This window comes from Barbus barbus (assembly GCF_936440315.1).
Source record: "Barbus barbus genome assembly, chromosome: 16".
NCBI lineage: Eukaryota > Metazoa > Chordata > Actinopteri > Cypriniformes > Cyprinidae > Barbus > Barbus barbus.
In genome coordinates this window covers 25,070,220-25,089,500 of record NC_136744.1, presented here as the reverse complement: position 1 = coordinate 25,089,500, position 19,281 = coordinate 25,070,220, and the positions used below count along the sequence as shown (strand labels likewise).

Below are 19,281 nucleotides of genomic sequence, written 5' to 3'. Positions count from 1 at the left end.
CCGAACTAATTATCTCATCTGAAATGTCCCTCTTGTGTGACTGAAAGCTTAAAATACTCTGTCCACCCCTGATATATCTCACAAACAAATGCTTCTTTTGGACCATAGGGAAGTCGTGGCCTAATGGTTAGAGAGTCGGACTCGTAATCGAAAGGTTGCGGGTTCGAGTCTCCGGCCGGCAGGGATTGTAGGTGGGGGGAGTGAATGTCCAGCGCTCTCTCCACCCTCAATACCACGACTGAGGTGCCCTTGAGCAAGGCACCGAACCCCCAACTGCTCCCCGGTCGCCGCAGCATTGGCTGCCCACTGCTCCGGGTGTGTGTTCACGGTGTGTGTGTGTGTGTGTGGATTTGTTCACTACTCACTGCTGTGTGTGTGCACTTGGATGGGTTAAACGCAGAGCACCAATTTCGAGTATGGGTCACCATACTTGACAATACGTCACGACTTTACTTTTACTTTTAAAACTACTGGACTTGCTTAATGTGATTTTGGCCTTCAAATGGAAATGCTGGTCAGTTCAGCTCGGATCACTATTATTGATCCTCTAACCTCCATCACTGACCTTCTACTCTCAAATTGAGACCTCAATTTTGATGAAAGGATGATGTGAATAGAGGATTCCTCCAGCATTAAAGTTATTCTGTATCTCACAAGCTCTTCACTGCTCTGCCTTTGCAATCTATATCCTTTATTTCATCGAGTCTCACATGTAAATAATTCATCCTGTAAGACAGAAACTGCCATGAAAAGTTTGTTTCTCTTTCTAATAGAAAGTCCCAAAGGAATAGTCCTCATTCTCCCTCTCTTCCATCTCCGTTTTCTCTGAATCCTTTGCTGTTTTCTATGGAAATAACTGAATGTGGTAGAGCTAATGCTGAGAATGGATTTAATTAAAAATAGGTTTTTGTCTACATTTTATTCTATTTGTCATATTACTATGGATAAACAACATACCATAATGTGTTCTGGGACTGTATGCAGCCAATATCCACTTAGTCTCTCTTTCTAATTGGCTTGTGCCCGGATATAGCATGTTGGGCAAGTGTCCAATTTGTACTACAAAAGCATCGAATCTCTGGAGTATGACTAACAAAATCCCTCAGGAACACAAAGAGGAAAGACGGAGAAAATCCTGTGATCCTAAGAAAACACAACAGCTCTTTCCTCTCATTAAACAACAAATTGACAGATGTATTGACAGATGCAATGGCATAAGAGACAGTTGGCCGACACAATCCTAACCTGACTTCAGCAGGTGTCACCAAAACAAGATCAAATATTTAATGAAAATAGCAAATGAGTATCAAATAACACTGATGATTCAACAAATATATAAAAAGTAGTGACGGACCACATCCAACTCCGCCCTTGGTCGGTTTGTCCGCCATCGCTGGTCCCAAGCCCAGATAAAGGAGGAGGGTTGGGCATGGGGCTAGCAACCCCCCCGTAAAAAACTCAGTTGCTACGGAAACGATAAGAGATCAACAGTGTAATCAACGAATCTATTGTGGAGAAGATATCCTTCTGTGCTGCGAATTCACTCGCAGTCAGCAACACTTACTTCGCTCACCCAATGATCCACAGATGCACCTGGCGGTCGCCGGACAGGCATACCTTGACCAAAATCGACTACGGGTGTATCACAGGGCAATGCCGATCGTCGCTTTTAGATGTCAGAACTTTCCGCTGTGCGGACATCGGTTCTGATCATCGTGGTGATCCTATCCATAGCCCCTGCTAACGAGGGACGAACAAGAGAGGCGATGGGTCGAATATTTCAAGGAAACGCCAGACTGTCAACATGCAGCTCCGTGAAGAGCAAGTCGGATTCCGCGTTGGGAGGTCTTGTGGCGAACAAATATTCGTCCTACGAACAATTATCGAGCAGAATCTGGAGTATCAACAGCGGCTATCGACAAACTTCATTGACTTTAGCAAGGCCTTCGACAGCTTTCACCGCGAAACCCTCTGGAAGATCGCCCGAATATATGGCATACCGCACCAGTTTACCGACCTGTTTCGCAACCTCTACCACGCCTCGAGCTGCTGTGTTTGGACTGAAAATGGCATTACCGACTTCTTTCCCATCAAGACGGGTCAGGCAAGGCTGCGTCCTGTCTCCATTTTTGTTCCTATTGCATTGGATTTTGTCCTCCGCCAGTCCATCGACCAACAAAGAAACAGTCTCCCGTGGGGGCAGATGGAGCAGTTGGCAGACTTGGACTTTGCCAACGACATCGCGTTACTGGCTTCCACCCAACCCGGCTTAGCGAACACGACGATGGCCTTGGAGCCGGAGTCAGCAAAGATCTGGCAATTTTGATTCACTTTTGGTCTGTTCCAAACTAAATGTTATTATATGGCTTTAGAATCTTTGGGAGAAACAGTATGCCATATGTAGACAGCATAGACAGTATGTAGTATGTAGTACACAAAACTGTTTTGATAGTTTTATGGGACATTTTGCCTGACAGTACGTGCATCCCAAATCACATACTTATGCACTATTCTGATGTTTTGTAGTATAAATAGTGCGAGTAGTGTGTTCACACTGAAAATGACAAAAAGCTAAAAAGTTATTAAAAGTTAGTTATTGATATTTTTGGGACATTCAAGACATCCTTTATCATGTACATAAGTATCTTCAGTCAATTTCGTTGTTTTTCCGAGAAAATAATGGGTCGTCTTAACCGTAACTTCAAAAAGCCCTGGAGAAATCAAGGCAGAACACCTTATAACACCAGTTACCGCTCTTTCACTTAGTTTGGAACACTTTGTTTTATGGCGTTCTGACTTTGTTTAACTGCGCATCAAAATTAATTTACATTACTATATGCAATAGCCTATATGATATAGCCCATGATCACTAGATTTTATACAGGTGTTACTCTATCAATATTTTGTTGCAGATCAACATTTACAAAATCGTTAATGTGGAAGTTACTGTCTTTTGCCTTGGTGTGACTTCTCACTTTTTGCAGACAATGCAAAGGCAGGGTGCATTAACTTCAAAATAGGGGTAAAAATCAAGTTTGAGCTCACAATTTTTTTAATGTAGATAATTTTCATTACTAAAACATCTAATTGCCAAATTTCCAATGTCCTACCTATAATTTATTTGGCTGGACAAGTAAAAAAACTTTAAAGTAATTTTTCTCAGTTTCACACTCTAGCGAGTTAAGTCTTTTGCCTTTGTAGGGCAGTATAGTGTATAAGTGCATAGTGTATATTGCGCCATTTGGGACGCAGTTAGTGACTTGAAATCAAGGTTCACGCATTCGTTTCTCAGAAGAAGAAAACTCTTCAAAGATATTAGTGAGTAAATGATAGAATTTTCATTTTGGGTGAACTATGTCTTGCTAAACATATTTAAAAGCACAAACACTCTTTCTTTCTCTCTCTCTTTTCAATTTTTTTTTTTTTTGTTCCCATCTCTCACCTTCCATGACGTAGACGAGGGAGCCCACATCCCCTTCTTTAATAATACAGCTGTTTTTGTCATAGTCCACTGGATACATGCAGTCCACTATCTCCTGGATCTGAGACATTTCCAGATTCTTCATGAAGTCATTGTCCAGAATAGCTGACTTGATCAGTTCCTTTGACCTGTACAGTGCAGGAAAACATTGTTAAAAAGGTCCACATCATTTAATTAACACAGAAAATAATGACTATGCCTGAAATAGAAACTTCCTAATGCAAATGTTGTGCATCATCTGGGTATTACAATGTGCACACTATGCATACTATATACACATTGTTGAAATAGTAAGAACTGCATGATAGTATGGCAATCCAAATAATGTGACGCTTCAGGAATGAATCAACAAGGAATGTGTGTTTTAAAAAAAAAAAAAAGATGAAGAGGATATTTCAAGAGATGTAAGTAAATACACAAAATCTCTTAGTAGGCGCTGGATGGAAGACTAGCTGAAAATGAGGTTTGCATCAAATACACACATTTCAAGTAATTAAAATTCAATATAACCTCCCACACAGGGACTCGGTAATGAACATTTTCTGAAATGCACCTCATAGCAAAATATTTCCTAGGATTATTCTGTGAAATATCAGACGTTCTCTATTTTTTCATGATAAAATACTTCAGTAATGTTCTGTTCAGAGACTGAGTTATGAAGAGTGTAAACAATGTGCATCTCAAAATACTGCTTTGATTGTCAGACAGAACTTCTTGCACAACCATTTTCAAGTGGATCTGTTTGACTCAAAAATGGAAGACGGATTTGTATTTTGAAAACCTGTGTTTTAAAACCTGCTTAGAGAGTCATTATGCAATTCAAGTCATTATTTGTGCAAATGCATTTAGTTCTGCTAATAACATTTAATTGCTCAAGTGCTGGTGGATGAAAAAATGTGGTAGAATATGTTTTTTAAATCTAATTATTGCTGTTTATATGACATTTACGAGCACTCCTCAACAAAAAGCCTATCGAGACAGCAGCTCCTCTGTTTTTGTGGACCTGGACCTAAGCCAGACGTCTGATTTATTTGCAAAAACCCACAAACGCTCACCTATGAACCACACTGTGTTTACATTCCACAGACATGCTCCGCCGTGAGCAAAACAGACCTTTTTTTTCCAAGATGTCTGCAGTACTTCACGTAGAGCTCCTTTCATTTGGCTCTCACACACACGGACAGTCTCACCCTGAGGAAAATTGTATTGACTTAAATATATAAAAATAGAAACAAATGAGACAACTGTTGGCATACATTGCAATAAAATTAAAGAGCAATGAAATAAAAGTGAATAGCACTGCTCAGTTGATTTGCGATTAGTAGGGCCTTGAGGAGAAATATTTAAGCAGCAAGACATTCAGCAAACATCTGAATTTGTTTTCAGTATAAAGGAATAGTTAACCCAAAAATTAAAATGTACTTACCAGCAGGCCATCGAAGATGCAGAAGAGTTTGTTTCGTCATCGGAACAGATTTGGAGAAATTACTTGCTCACCATGGATCCTCTGCAGTGACTGAGTGCCATCAGACTATCAGTTCAAACAGCTAATAAAAACATCACTAATTCCACAAGACTCCAGTCCATCAATTAACATCTTGTGAAGCGAAAAGATGATTGTTTGTTAGAAATAAATCCATAATTAAGCCATATGAACTTTAAACCGTCGCTTCTGGTCAAAATACAAGTTCTCTATCCATAATAATCCAAAGAAATAATAATAATCCAAAGAAATAAAATAAAAATAATCCATATTAAAATCCACAACATGGTGAGATCTGTTTTTGGACCGTTTTCACTGATCTGTGCATATTTCTTTCCTGAGTCAGACTTTTTCACTGGAGAATGCAATATTATGGAGAGAGGACTCATATTTTAACCAGAAACAACTATTTAAACGTAATAATACCTTAATATTGGATATTTCTTACAAACACACAGCTTTCCTCTTTATAAAACACAAACTGGTGGACTGGAGTCAGGTGAATTACATGTGGATTAGTGATGTTTTATCAGCTGTTTGGACTCTCATTCTGACGGCACCCATTCACTACAGGTGAGCAAGTGATTAAATGCTAGTGATGAGCAAGTGGTGATAAGTAAGTTATTTAATGCAAAATTTCTCCAAATCTGTTCTGATGAAGAAATAAACTCATCTACATATTGGATGGATATAAACAGCCAATGAATTAGTCGGTGCATTTTCATGACATTTGAACTAACAAGACATTTTTTTTTTAGCTATCAAAACATAAACCGACATAAGCCATGTGAAGGTCCATAAAGGCGTTTACATGCAGAGCGAAATCAGAGTAATCTCTGCAAGACTTGTGTGGTATTTTTGGATGGCAGTCTGAAATCTAAAGGACATTGGCTCTCTGGGGGAACAGCCAGGTGAGAAGTTTTACATCCAGTAAAAGCACAGAGATCACTGGCCTTATTTACAGCAGACAACCTCGGGATCATCCTGTAACCAGCCTCTGTTTGACTTCGAATTTTACTCACTGCCTTTTTCAGGAGGACATTCACATCACACAGGTCGACAGACTGTCTCCCTTAAAAGGACAGAGTATGCTACGGCTTAAAGCAGAGTAAATTGGAGAAAGCTGTGGACATGGAGCCACAATGGCTGAACATCTGCAAGAAAGTTTCTTATTAGTATAGGCCTTTTGTTTGTCTTGAAACTTTTTTTTTTGTCAAGGGAATATAATTTAAAATACTTGAATTTTGCAACATTGTAACTGAACTGAAATGAATCAACATTGAACCGACTCGAGCTGAATAGTAACACTATTGTTTCGTTACAGTGGCTTTGCAGCAAAATTTGAATTTGTCTCTTATTTGATGAAGTTTGCCTGAAATGATCCTGGTATTTTCCTGTTTATTACTGTGAAGCTGCTTTGAAACAATCTGTACTGCACAGTATGGTGATATGCACACTGATACTGGTGGGTCTGTATTGATTCACATACCCTGGCCTCACTGCACAATCGCTCTGTCCTCATTGGAAAAAGCATTGGTAGATCTGTGGCTCTATCTACTTATTTTCTGTGCAGAATGCTAAAACAGGAAGTAAACTCTCACTGCATATAGCAGCTCATACTGCACATGACATTGCATAATAACCTGAGACAAAAGAATGACCAAGCTGATTTATTTCTATAGATTTAGGCTTATTCTGCAGAACGAAGCCGCAAATAAACTTTCTCTTATTTTTTGAATGAAATCTGCATTGCATTTTTGTGGTTGCTTTTACCCATATTCTGACTCAGTGGAATAGAAAATAATCTATATTTATACCTGCACAAATGGAAAAAAAAGTTTGTAAAAAAATGTTTTCTGCAATGTCGGCATAGAACGGCCGTGAACGTAATACTGGAACAATCAACCTGAATCAGTCTGGTTAAGTTAGTCCACTCTGTTTTCATATTGCCATTTTTTATTCCTGTAATAGGTATACAAGTACTCAAACGAGAACTATTAAAAATCGGCTTTGGTTACTGAAATTAAGCTATAGTGAAATATAAATATTAGCTGAAAAAGCTCAACTTAAATGTTGCTTTGGCAACTAACTGAAAAAAAAGTTTAAATTAATACTAAAATTACTTAAAACTGAAATAAAAAATGGATAGAAATATTTGACAAACTAATAAAAATTATAAAATCACAAAATAGCATTACTAACGCCTTTACTAATGAAAACTAAAAATGTACTTACAAAATACTAATAAATACTATATTATAATATACTACAATAATCCTATCTGGTTAAAAGGAAAACCTATTGAGTAAGCTTATGATTTAATAACATTTTTAAATGATAAAAAATCTGACAAAATGGTATGATGAATTATAAAAGAGCCTTTGTGTAGCTAAACAAAAATCTCCCCTTTTTTATGTGCAGGCACAACATAACAAAGCAGTTTCTTTACCAATAAGTCAGCTGGTTTTACTTGAAAAATAAACTTCCTTTCTGACAGCTGACATATTGATCCATTTCTACCATTCATTTTCTACAGGCTCATTAACCACTAAGAAACATGACAAAGTTTTCAGATGTGTGATGAATTCTCATATCCAAAGGACGAAGGGTCCAAGACATTCCTATTTCAGCGCAGAACTTCTGATCTCTGATATTTCAAAAGACCTCAGACAGCCCAGGTGTCAAAGATGAGTTCAGAAGAGACATTTCAATCAAAAAAATTCTGATCTTTCATCATAAGTGTAACAAGTGCCACTGCAAAGGTAAATGCAAAAAAGAATCAGAAACAAGATGCAATTATGACACAGAGACATGGTGAGTGACATTCAAATGGCAAAAACACATTCTACTGAAAGAAAAGAAAGGGGTACATCACTCACTATTATGAAATGTGGAGAAAGCACAGTATTTGCCTTTACTTCGAAGAAAAAAAGCAACAGAACAGTGGATGCATTACTGCATCAGCAAAGAAAGACACTCAGAATAAAGATAAATGGATTTTCATCAAAAAATAACAGTCATCTCCCTGACCACACACAAAGATATAGAGAATCCTCTTCCAAAACATTATTTCGAGTATACCAACATTGATGGCAGTTCGTTCCCATCTGGCAGCCCAACACGGAAGCTTTTTTCTTTTAAATCTTCATAATCATTCCTTAAAGTGCTGGTCAGCTCAAGATGCAAGCAGAATAGAAGAAAAGACTCTGCTGCGATAGGGTTCAAAGAGTTTTTCTGTACAAAACAAGGTTGCGTTGTAAATTAGTACAGTGTTGAGCTGTCAAATGTCAGATGCACAGCAGAAGGGGGAGGCCATGCTGGTCAGAAACAGAAGAATGATGTTCTGCCAAACCACTAGATGCAAATTAATTAAGAGTATGTGTGTTCATGACAGCAGGCTGAAACACAAAAATCCTTCACTTCCAGGGGAACTGTTTAGTCTGATCAGATCCTCTGGTCTTGACAGAGTCTATTTCAATTAAAACACAACACGACACACTATTGAGTGCATAATAACAGCTGAGCATGTAAATAGCTTTCGTGATCCACCTGCTACATGATATCAGGCTGCTTTGATAAGCAAATTACCAGTCCGTTAAACAAAGCAGTTATTATTATAGTCTTTGGGTGTTTCCCACGTCACTGCTCCTAACTGCTCAGTACAGACACATTATTCCTGGTTCAGATGTTTTCATTGTGGAAAATCAAACTTTCTTGGAGTGTCATCAATGAGATGCTTCTGCAAATGTCAATGAATGGCATTTTGAACGGAGTATAATGAGTATGTCTCTGTGAGTTTTCAGATTTACAACAGACATCACAATTTCAAATGTGCAACCTGCACAGCCCATGATATTGCTGTGCCTTTCAAGAAAGTTACCATGGTAACCACTGCCAAAATACCAGTTATTCCGGTTAGTGTTGCTACAGTAAAATGTTTACTAGATATAAGCCACCACTGCCTTCAAAAGAAAAAATACATGGATGAAAAATTGTTTAGAAATAACATATTTACTAGTTACTATTTTATAGATAGAGAGTTGGACTTGTAACCTGAAGGTTGTGGGTTCGAATCTTGGGTCCGGCAGGGATTGTAGGTGGGAGAGTGAATAACCAACACTCTCTCCACCCTCAATACCACGACTGAGGTGAGACCCTTGAGCAAGGCACTGAACCCCCAACTGCTCCCCGGGCGCCGCAGCATTGGCTGCCCACTGCTCCGGATGTATGTTCACTACTGTGTGTACACTTGGATGGGTTAAATGCAGAGCACAAATTCTGAGTATGGGTCACCACACTTGGCCACACACCAGTTCCCTTTAGCAAAACCTAAGGTCATTTTATGGATGATGTTCTGAAAAACAACAGGTGAGTTCAGTAAAGTATACAGTGTGCATTGTTTTCTTGTCTAAGCAGTATGTCAAATCAGTATACAGTGAGCAAATACACAGTATGACAAACTAGACAAATATTTGGTGTACTGATGCATCTTCTGAAGTGAAGCTCCTTGTCTCCTTGTAGGGATCCATCCATGTTACAGGGTTTAAGCTAACCTTGGATTCTGTGGGAATTGGATCTTGTCAGATTCAAAAGTTGAAATATAAAAAATACATATAAAAAAAACGATAACTGTGAGCTGGGCGGCTTGTATTTAAGTGCAATAAATTTGTTTCCCATCGTTACATTGTTTCCTGATTAGTGTGCTACTTTTATGGCTATATGACTTTAATGTTGTGTTTATAGAGCTTTATGTGGTGTTTAAGAATTTTAATTCCTCAAATAACACAATAAATAATTTAAAGATAGCATAATGTTGTGATGACTCAACTTTGTAGCCTCTCAATGTTTAGCATTTATGTAGTGAGTTTCAGGTATGCCTTTATTGACGTATTCGATGGTTTAAAAGTAGCATTTGATTACTTTTACCTTGTATGTTTTGATTTTGATGTTATATTGTGTCGAGTTGACCTACTTGGCACTCTTGGGGACGTTGGGCAGGGTCACGTGACTCAGCTGCTGGACGTTGGCAGGCTCGGCGCTGATCGCCTGTCGCTTGGTGCGCTGATGCTCCTGCAGCTCCGAGCGGCTCTGGACCTGTTGGGTCGCCGGGCGGATCACGGAGCGGTATTTATCCAGTTCGTTCTGCAGTTTTTGAATGAGTTCGTCTTTCTGGTCCAGTTCGAGCTCCAGTTCGTCAATGAGCGCGTCTCTCTGTCTCAGTTCTTCAATTTTCTCCTGAAGCGCGTACTGGAGGTCGCGTAAAGTCCCCATCATCATCCCTTCCGAACCGATAAAACCTCCCAGAACTGCACTTTTAGCAAGTTTAGTTCGAGAAGAAACGCCGTGCGCTAAACCAGCTTCTATTCTAGTCTAAAAGGACCTACAAAACGAGAAGAACCTGTGGAGACGGAAAAAGTCTCGCAGTGTATCCGTGTAAAAAAAAAAAAGAAAACGGAAAGAGGCAGCGCTCAATCCCACAGAGCCGCTGGAATCCTCACAGCTCTGACAGGCGCGCATCCGTGTGAGCGCGCGTCGCTCGTGGCCAGTGACGTGATGAATGAGTGGAGCTCGCTCGCGCGCATCACAGAAGAGCGCGGGATTCCTGGACAGTCAGAATACAGAAGTTCAGCTCTGTACAGCTGATAACCATCCAATTTACCCCTGACAAAATACCCCATTTTCTAGTAGTGGCTTTACATGTAGCCTACCTACAGGTCATGGAAGTCAAAGAAATTTCAAACTAAAATTCCAAATCAAATCCTAAAATTCCATTTTTCTTTTTCCTACAACTGTTGGTTAAACAAACTAACATACTACCAAACATTAACATTATTAATTACATTACATTATAAATGTTTTAATTAAGCATTTCTGTTGGCCAAAGTATAATTTAAAATGTGTCTGTCACCACAGACCCTAGTTTTACTGTTTACAAAAAGCCTGTTTGTTTAATGGCAGGTTTTCATTGTGACAACTTACCCCAAATAATGTGACTACATTGTGATATTTAAATGAACTGCATTACTAAAAATAAAGTTTATTTATCAGTATTCCATGTAGAAACTTTAACATCCATGGAATCTTTCCATTTGACAAAAGGTGGAAAAAGGTTTTTATTTGAATAAAATGTTAAGACAAAAGTGTTCTTTAAAGAACCCAAAATGGTTCTATAAACTGCATCACTGCAAAAAAAAAAAAAAAACAACAACAAAAAAAAACACGTTTGAAACCTTTATATTATTAATGGGCAGTAAGATTGATCAATTGCCAAGACTCAAGGTGTTTACACAGATAAACCTGCCTGAGAAATATCCATTCATTAGAATAAAATGTGGGACAATTAGCCCCCGTCACCTCTAATATTCACTGAGACTGCCTAAATAGTTTGACTTACCTCCAATGTGGAGAGCTAGTATGAGATACATCATGCTTGATTTTGTTTTTAAGTTTATAAAAGGACATAAGGCGCCCTCTGGTGTCAGACTATGAAAGACACACAGGAAAATTGAAATGATGTGAGGGCTACTATAATGACAAGCAGGACACAGCCCTGCCTAAGAACAATGGTATCTGTGCATGGACGATCTGTGCATAAACTAAGTGATAATAATTATCTCTAAAAAAACAGAAGACTATCTACACACCATTGGGAATCTAACTCTCTGGATGAATTGTACGAGCCTGCAATGTTCTCTTTGCCAGCTTTAGCTAAATAATAAATTATAAACTAGTGTGGACAGAACTTAAAGTGATGCAAAGGCAGTATGAGCAGGCAAGCATGAGAGAAATAAACCCTCATCTTTGGTATCTGAAACTGAAACGGCTTGTGAAAGATCTCAAAGGCCCACAAGAGCACCCAGATGTCTACCATTCTTTAGTTATAAAAGACAAAAATAACACACAAAGAACAATTAATCTAAACAATGCCTGAAAATAACAAACGAGGAATGCACGGCTATTTCTTCTTTCTGCTGTTCATTTCCATCACTTCCTCGCTGTCACTGTCCTTGAAAGGACCTCTCCCAGAAAAACAGGCTTTAAATTTCACCTTTATAAACTCTTCCTGCAGGGTCCTTCCTCTGTGGATCGATGGAAAGAGGATCTGTTGTAACATGACTAGTGTGGCTGCTCTTTTCTGCCACAGACTCCGCTATTTTGTCTCTTTGGGACCCTTACAAGTGCACCAGCTCTTTTTTTAGATGACACCAAGATCTCACTTTCAACGATAATTCCAGCACAAATCTAGAGAAGACAACGTCTTGACTATTCCTTAATTAAGTAACACCGTTCACCGGGAATTCTCCTCTGAAAATACACATTAAGCTTAATTTAAATGAAAGGAAGTGTCATTAACTCATATTGCAGATTATAAATTGTGATACAGTATTTCTCCATCACTAACAAGGTGCTAAAAGTAGGATTCTCATTGTAATTACAGTCATTAGTGGAAAAACCGAGAGTCAGATGATGCATCATAAGGCAAAGTTTGTTTATCAGCATATGGTCTCAGCGCTCATTAAGCTACAAACAGCTTTTATCCCTCTGCTTCTTCTATAATGAAAGCATTAAGGCATGAGTCATTAGGCCAGCACATCTGTCTTCATACTAACTTCTCACCAGCACAAATACATAATTGCACATGCTATGCGCTCCAAGGCTGAGCATTCCTAAAAACGCAATTATGAAGACCAGGTTCTTTTGGATATTAGTGATGTGATGGCCCTTAAGTGATTGTGGAAAACAACAACAAAAGAGCTTCTGCCCTCTTGTGGGCATTGCTGCATGCAAATCAAATGTGAGGTGATGCTGATATATTTCCCACAGAGTCTTGAGATTCAGCCCAAACACAATTTGTAATCGGAAGCAAGGATTTCTGTACTGTGGTGGCATTTGATTCTTGCATTTGACTGAATACTAAGCTATAAATACAGATGTATTCAAGAAATTATATATCTCTCTCTCTATATATATATATATATATATATATATATATATATATATATATATATATATATATCTATATATATATATATATATATCTCTCTCTATATATATATATATATATATATATATATATATAGAGAGAGAGAGAGAGAGAGAGAGAGAGAGAGAGAGAGAGAGAGAGATATTGAAGCATTTTTTCAAAATAACAACTGAAAAGCCAAAAGCAATAAGCAAAGTACTTCTGATTTATATTTTTCAACCCTTAAAAAGTTCAGTCAGATCTTCTACAAAGATACTCAGAGAATCAGATGGATAGGGCTGATGGGAGGGGAAGCATATGGTCAAACAAAGCACTTTCTAATGGCGTATTAAATATCCTGAGACAAGCTCTTGGGCGCTACACGTTTAAACCCTAAAAGCCGATAATGCACGAGCTTCCTGTGCTCGGAGCCCTCTGGGAGCTGATGATGATGATGATGATGATGGTTTAGATCAATGATACACTCTATCTCCCCCACCTCCTCCCCTCTCTCTGAAGCTTCACAAAGATGCTCTGTCATCATGAGAGTTTCTTCATTCATGTCCTCAATCCTCGACCTCAAATACACCTAATGATCTACAGATGGAACCAAATCAAATAGTGCCAACGAAGTATCAAACTATTAAAAGTCTTGACTCAAGACTTGTGCAAACCCATCAAACATCAGTTGCATGTGTTAGTTGCGAAATCTCACCTGTCAGATTTGGCAACTCTCCCAAGGCTTTGGTTTGATAAATCCTGGTGCGTTTGCGGTTCGGCTGATATTCCCTGCGCGCGGTGCGTCCGGGGTCCGATCTGCGCGCACGGTAAAACGGACTGACATTTGTGCAGCTTTCTCTTCAGCTCGTTGATTTCGTCTTCTCGCTCCAGCAAACGTCTTTCCAAATCTCGTATCCTCTCCTCCTTCAGCATTAAAATCTTGGCAAAGTCTTCCTCTAGGTCGCTCATTCTGAGGTAGTAAAAAAACTTTAATCCCCTTGAAATCAGCCAGGCGCGCTCTCAAACTGTATCACGCGCCCAGACGAGCTCTGGTTGAGAAGCTCCAGTGTAAAACAGCTGATCTATCCACGTGTTTACAGTTGGAAACTGGAGTTGGCGTCGGTCCCGCTGTCGGTCACTTCTGTCCCAATCATCCCCGTGAAAAAACACACACCATACCGGGTACAGACTGTCTCCTCATACACGGGGTCTTCAGGATAGGCGGAGTTTCGCTTTGTGCTTGGGTGGGCTAAAGCGGGAAGATGAAAAGCCGCGTCGGAAACTCTATATCCTGCACATACCACGATATAAGGTACGTTTACGTGGACATTTTAAAAGCGCCGAGGTGGTATAAATACAGTTGCAATAGCCTATGTGAACTGTACTATGAAACGCTCTGACTGATTTGACAATTTAAGTTGCAGTGTCCGGTATATGTAAACGAATCATTCTTCGAAAGAGTCAAATTCACTTCAATGAATCGGTTTAACATTCAATTAGACTTGAATCTGTCCGGGCAGTTACCGACTCACTGAACCGAGTTCTGGATTGAACCCAGGATTTGAAAGAGGGCGGCGCGAAAAGTTAGTAAGGCCTTTAATAGCAGAGCTAGTGAGTCTCATCAGCACATACAAAAAATAATTGTTTTAATAAATAGCATTTTAAAAGCTTAACCTTTTAGCTAAGATATTAATTTTAGTATTGTTAAAATGTAGGCTAAATGCAAATTTTATTTCGTTTTTTTTAATTAAGTGGTTAATGGCTGCAACAAGAGAAATTACAGTAAAATCCTATAGATCAATTAAAAAGGGGGAGGGGGAGGGGGATTTATCCTAAACAACCTTCCTATGTGGCTTTATACGTCACGGGACGACGTGCTGACATAAAGAATTGTATTGAACCTGTTCTCTGAAACGAACTGTTCGAAAGAACCGATTCGCTTAAATGTACTAGACAGCGCGAGTCTGAGTGGCAGTTCTAAAGCAGACATGTAGTAGGCCTAGCCTACAAGTATCTTGTGCTTTAAGCCTGTAATCACATATAAAATATAGAGTAATCGTGAGTTGTATTTTGTTTTTTAAGTGTTTTTCCACACGCTCAGATAATGCTAAAGCACCCCCTCACAGTCCCAAAATCAACGTGGCTCTTCATCCAAGTCATGTGATGAATGGATGACGTAATTTCGTGCAACCTGACACATGCATCACATCCTGTAATACTTAGGCATCTTAGATCAATTATTAAATCTATAAAGAAAAAGAAAATGATTTCACATTATTTTATCCTGTGAGTTGAATAAAGCTTTTTGGTATTGGCAGCATGAGCACTCTGAGAGACATACAGTAGACTATTGTGCATTCATGCCCATCCAGCCATGATATGAAAGCATCATCCCTCTTCACATTCGAGAGAGAGGCTGTAAATCAGATACAGGGATAGAGAGAGAAAAGAGTGACTAACAATCTATTGTTTTTCTTTGAAAGGCACTCAATGAACAGAAAACATCTTGTAAAAGAAGCCCTATACAGCACAGTAGCTACACATCTATTATAAAATAAATACTTTTTAAAGCCATTGTAAATGTAGATAAATGCACACCTGTGAATGTGCACTCTATATTAATGCTATAATTCTATATCAACATCAGTCAAATAAAACAACTGTGCTCTTGGTTAAGGGGGTTTAGCCTACCGTTTATCCATGATAAAAACCTAAAGTGTTTTCAGAGTGAACATCAAAGTGGGATCATAACAAGAAACAGTAAGATTATATGGCTGTGCATTCACCTTATTTTTGATCTAATCACTGCTTATTTGTTTTTAATGTTTTATATTATCATTATCAGTTAAGCAGGATTCAAAATCTGTTGTCTTTGGTGTGATCACAGAGATGTGATAGGAGCTCATTCTCTGGCTCTCCTGCTGTGTGAATGATGACACAGTGATTAGCACAGGACTGCTGTGCACCTGAGGGAGCGATTGGATTACAGGCTGGGTGGGGTGGGGCTGGTGGGTGGTGCTGGCGCAGACATTACTCATCCCATTCCTGTTATACAGTCTCTCTCTCCCTCTCTCTCAGTGAAACCCAATCGGATGTCTCTGAGCTCCAGGACCAGAGGACGTTCTGTCAGTCATTGATCAGTTCTGCCGCTATGCTCTGAAATCTGGGATACAGGAAGTCAGTAAGAAGATATGGTCAATACGGCAGACCTGATCAAGAGTTCAGTGATCATGTGTTATTGGTGGTGCTTACTAAGGCATGGAACACTATTATTATTGCTGATACATACAGCATGTGCTACAGTCATGAAGAATACCTCAATTCAGGCAGCTTAACTACGAGACATGTGTTTCTACTTATCTAAATAACCAGACTTGGAAAAAAAATGTGCAATTGTGGTAAGTTCCTGCAATATCAGAATATCATATATGTAGTCCTGAAAGGAGTGCTAAATACACAGTTCTGTTCGTGTAGATTAATAAGGCATTTGCATTAGTAGAGCAATGCCTTGTAAACAATAAACTTTCATAGTAAAAAATTATATTATATTTGCAGAGTAAAATTAATATTACAATTTTACAGTTAATACATAATGCAATTAAATTAAATTTAATTGTATTATACTGTATGAATAGAACTGAATAGAATTATTTGCTTGTCACATTATTCAGAATCAGAATCAGAAAGAGCTTTATTGCCAAGTGTGTTCACACACACACAAGGAATTTGTCTTGGTGTTAGGAGCTTCCGGTACAGAAAGTGCAAACATACATAAAGTTGAGGTAATAAAACACTAATATTAAAGAGAATATACAATAAATTATAAATAAAAGTAGTAATAAAAATATACAGAAAAAGGAAAAATGTCCTGACAAAATTGTGAATGTGCTAAATACAGAAGAAGGTAATTATTGTCATGGCATTGTGAGTTATTCTATGCTGTTACAAATTTATCTTGGGTTGTGAAAAACAGCTAAATAAGTGTATTATGCAGACTCCAGTGGAGAACAAGACACAATTCCTGTTAAATGAAAGAACAAACTGGACTGGAGAGTTTTTGGATGAATACTCGATAGGATGAAAGCAGCAGGAGTTACCCAAAATAGCTGAGAATAAAAATTAAATCCCTAAAGACCTTAAAGGCTTTATATTTACTATTCCTATCAGTTGCTGTATTTACAGGCATGACTCAAGGCTATAAAAGCTGACTTTTGTTATCTGTCCATACAGAGCAATCTATGCCTGTATATACAGGACAATTTGTAAGTCACGGCTGTTAGTAAATACAGTTGCACAGAACACCTTGGCAATGGATTAGCAAATACTCCAGCATCGAGGACAAGTAGACACCACTCATATTTTCTCCAGAGAATGTAAAAGCAGTTTCAGACTGCCATATCGTAATCTTCCTGTGCTGATTTATTATGCAAACATTTCTGTTTCTAAACGGAGGAGTACATTTTCTGAGGTGGGGACGCTCTTCTCAGCAGCTTCCAGATGCATTTTTACAAAACAAGGCTTGAGAAATGTCACAACGTTAGCAGTCAACTCAAAGCCTGTGTGAGAGAATCAAACTTATGCTAATTACTGTCTCATGTCTGCTTATATTTTATCGAATGTCACTTCACACGGCCTGTGCTCACATTCTCTAAATGAAGAGATTCAGATTGATTTAAACTGAACTGACTCCTGCTTTCATCTCCCTCTCGGTGTGTGTGTGTGTGCCGGCTTCTCACTTATTCTCTCTGTTTCTCACGCTGTTGTCTCCCCTCAGGTTAGGCATGTTATATTTTTAGAGGAGTGTTTTTACACGCTGTTCTCAAAGAGGGATTATTTCCACTTACTCAGGTGTCTTGTAGAGGCATCTTATTAGACCTCATTCTTTGTGGAAAATAGGGAGTGATTGGATGCCATCCAATGGACTATTCAAATGGGCTGATTATCTCATCTCTCTCTTAAAACTGTAATGTTTTCATTTCATGCACTTCAATTTAAGAGGACTGTTTAGATAACTTTTAGTGCCAAGTTGTTCCCCCGTTCTTATTTTTTTTTTTTTTTGTGCTTTTAGAGAAATATTTTGTACACTGTATTTAGAGTGAACAACCAGAACTTTGACTCAGCATCTGACTCATTAATTTACTCTCAGTGCTGTCATTGCCATCAACATGTAGGGACAAAGCCAAACAATCTTCTGCTATGTCAGACCGTCAGATTTCCTCTCACAGACTGCCCACATCTGGTGGAATTTATTGGTCTCGGCTTTGGAGTCCTTTCCCTGTCTCAAATATGGCCTTTCCTTCTTGACCTGTTCCTCAAGAGTCCAACAAAAAGCTTCTCTGATGATAGCCAGACAGTCTATGCGGGTGCTCCTTTCTTATCTCAGGTTAAGCCTGGTTAAATCCAAATGTCTTCTCACTAGACTGGGTCACTTTATCAGATCCTTTAAAACCGTACATGAGAATGGAGTCCAAGACAATATAATGATATAACGATAGATTGATAGATAGACAGACAGACAGACGGAATGATGGATGGATGGATGGATGGATGACTAGATAGATATGTAACTGTGTCAACTTTGGCGTTTTATTTGCACTCTAAGGCCAGGCTATGATATATGTGGTGCAGAGTGACGCTGTGTGTTTGCACGTGTGTGAGTGGTGCGTAACAGACCTTACATGGTTCGGCTGTGTTCTATAACACCGCGGTGGGACCCTCTTCCTGGCAGGAACCTAAAGACAGCAAACAGATCACCCTACTTCAGCGACAGAGCGGCATAGACCACAGTCACAATCCTTCCTTAGATAACCTAGATCATGATTAGATTATCTAATTGTAGCTGCAATGAAAAAACAGAATATGTGTCTACATCGCTGCCCCTTCCTGTGTGTGGGCGCTCCGGTGTTTAGGATAAATGTGTGTGTGTACATGCGTGTCTATCATTCAAGTGGGAAAGGAATCATTGGAGAAAGGTCAACAGGCAGATGTCTAGTTAGCAGACAGGCGGGAAGGCTGTCAGAGAACATAAGTTGCTGTGTGTTTTTCAGAGGTGGAAAAACATGTGGAAGTTCATAAAGACTCAATCCTTACTGAGGACATCCTGCACAGGCACTGGAATGGATAAGGCCTGTTTTATCACAAACTCTATTCATTTTTGTATAGACTAAAGGAAGCACTTTCATGCATCCCTGAGGGTTAAAATGCAAATATAGCTTATATTGTTGTTAAAGTGCTTATTTTAAAGGAACAGTTCACTCAAAAATGAAAATTTGCTCTATGTAAACAGTACTTTACGGTTAGTTACAATACAATACGTCTCTTTGCAGCATTCAACATTTAGTGCAATTACCCCAT

General features: G+C 38.8%; 1 protein-coding gene across 4 annotated transcripts in view; it reads right to left on the bottom strand.

Moving 5' to 3' along the window:
* prkg1a (protein kinase cGMP-dependent 1a) overlaps positions 1 to 13,908 on the bottom strand; it is a 57,129-nt gene extending 43,221 nt beyond the window's left edge. The window contains exons 1-2 of one of the 4 annotated variants that reach the window (XM_079437573.1): positions 13,643 to 13,908; positions 3,443 to 3,609 (exon numbers count right to left, since the gene is read on the bottom strand). In XM_079437573.1, the coding sequence (XP_079293699.1) occupies positions 3,443 to 3,609; positions 13,643 to 13,896 (421 nt within the window). In that variant the 5' untranslated portion in view covers positions 13,897 to 13,908. Of the gene's footprint in view, positions 1 to 3,442; positions 3,610 to 4,536; positions 5,941 to 9,936; positions 10,488 to 13,642 lie in introns of those variants that run through there. The other 3 variants (XM_079437570.1, XM_079437572.1, XM_079437571.1) reach the window with 3 other exon arrangements.
* Positions 13,909 to 19,281: the final 5,373 nt, after the last annotated feature.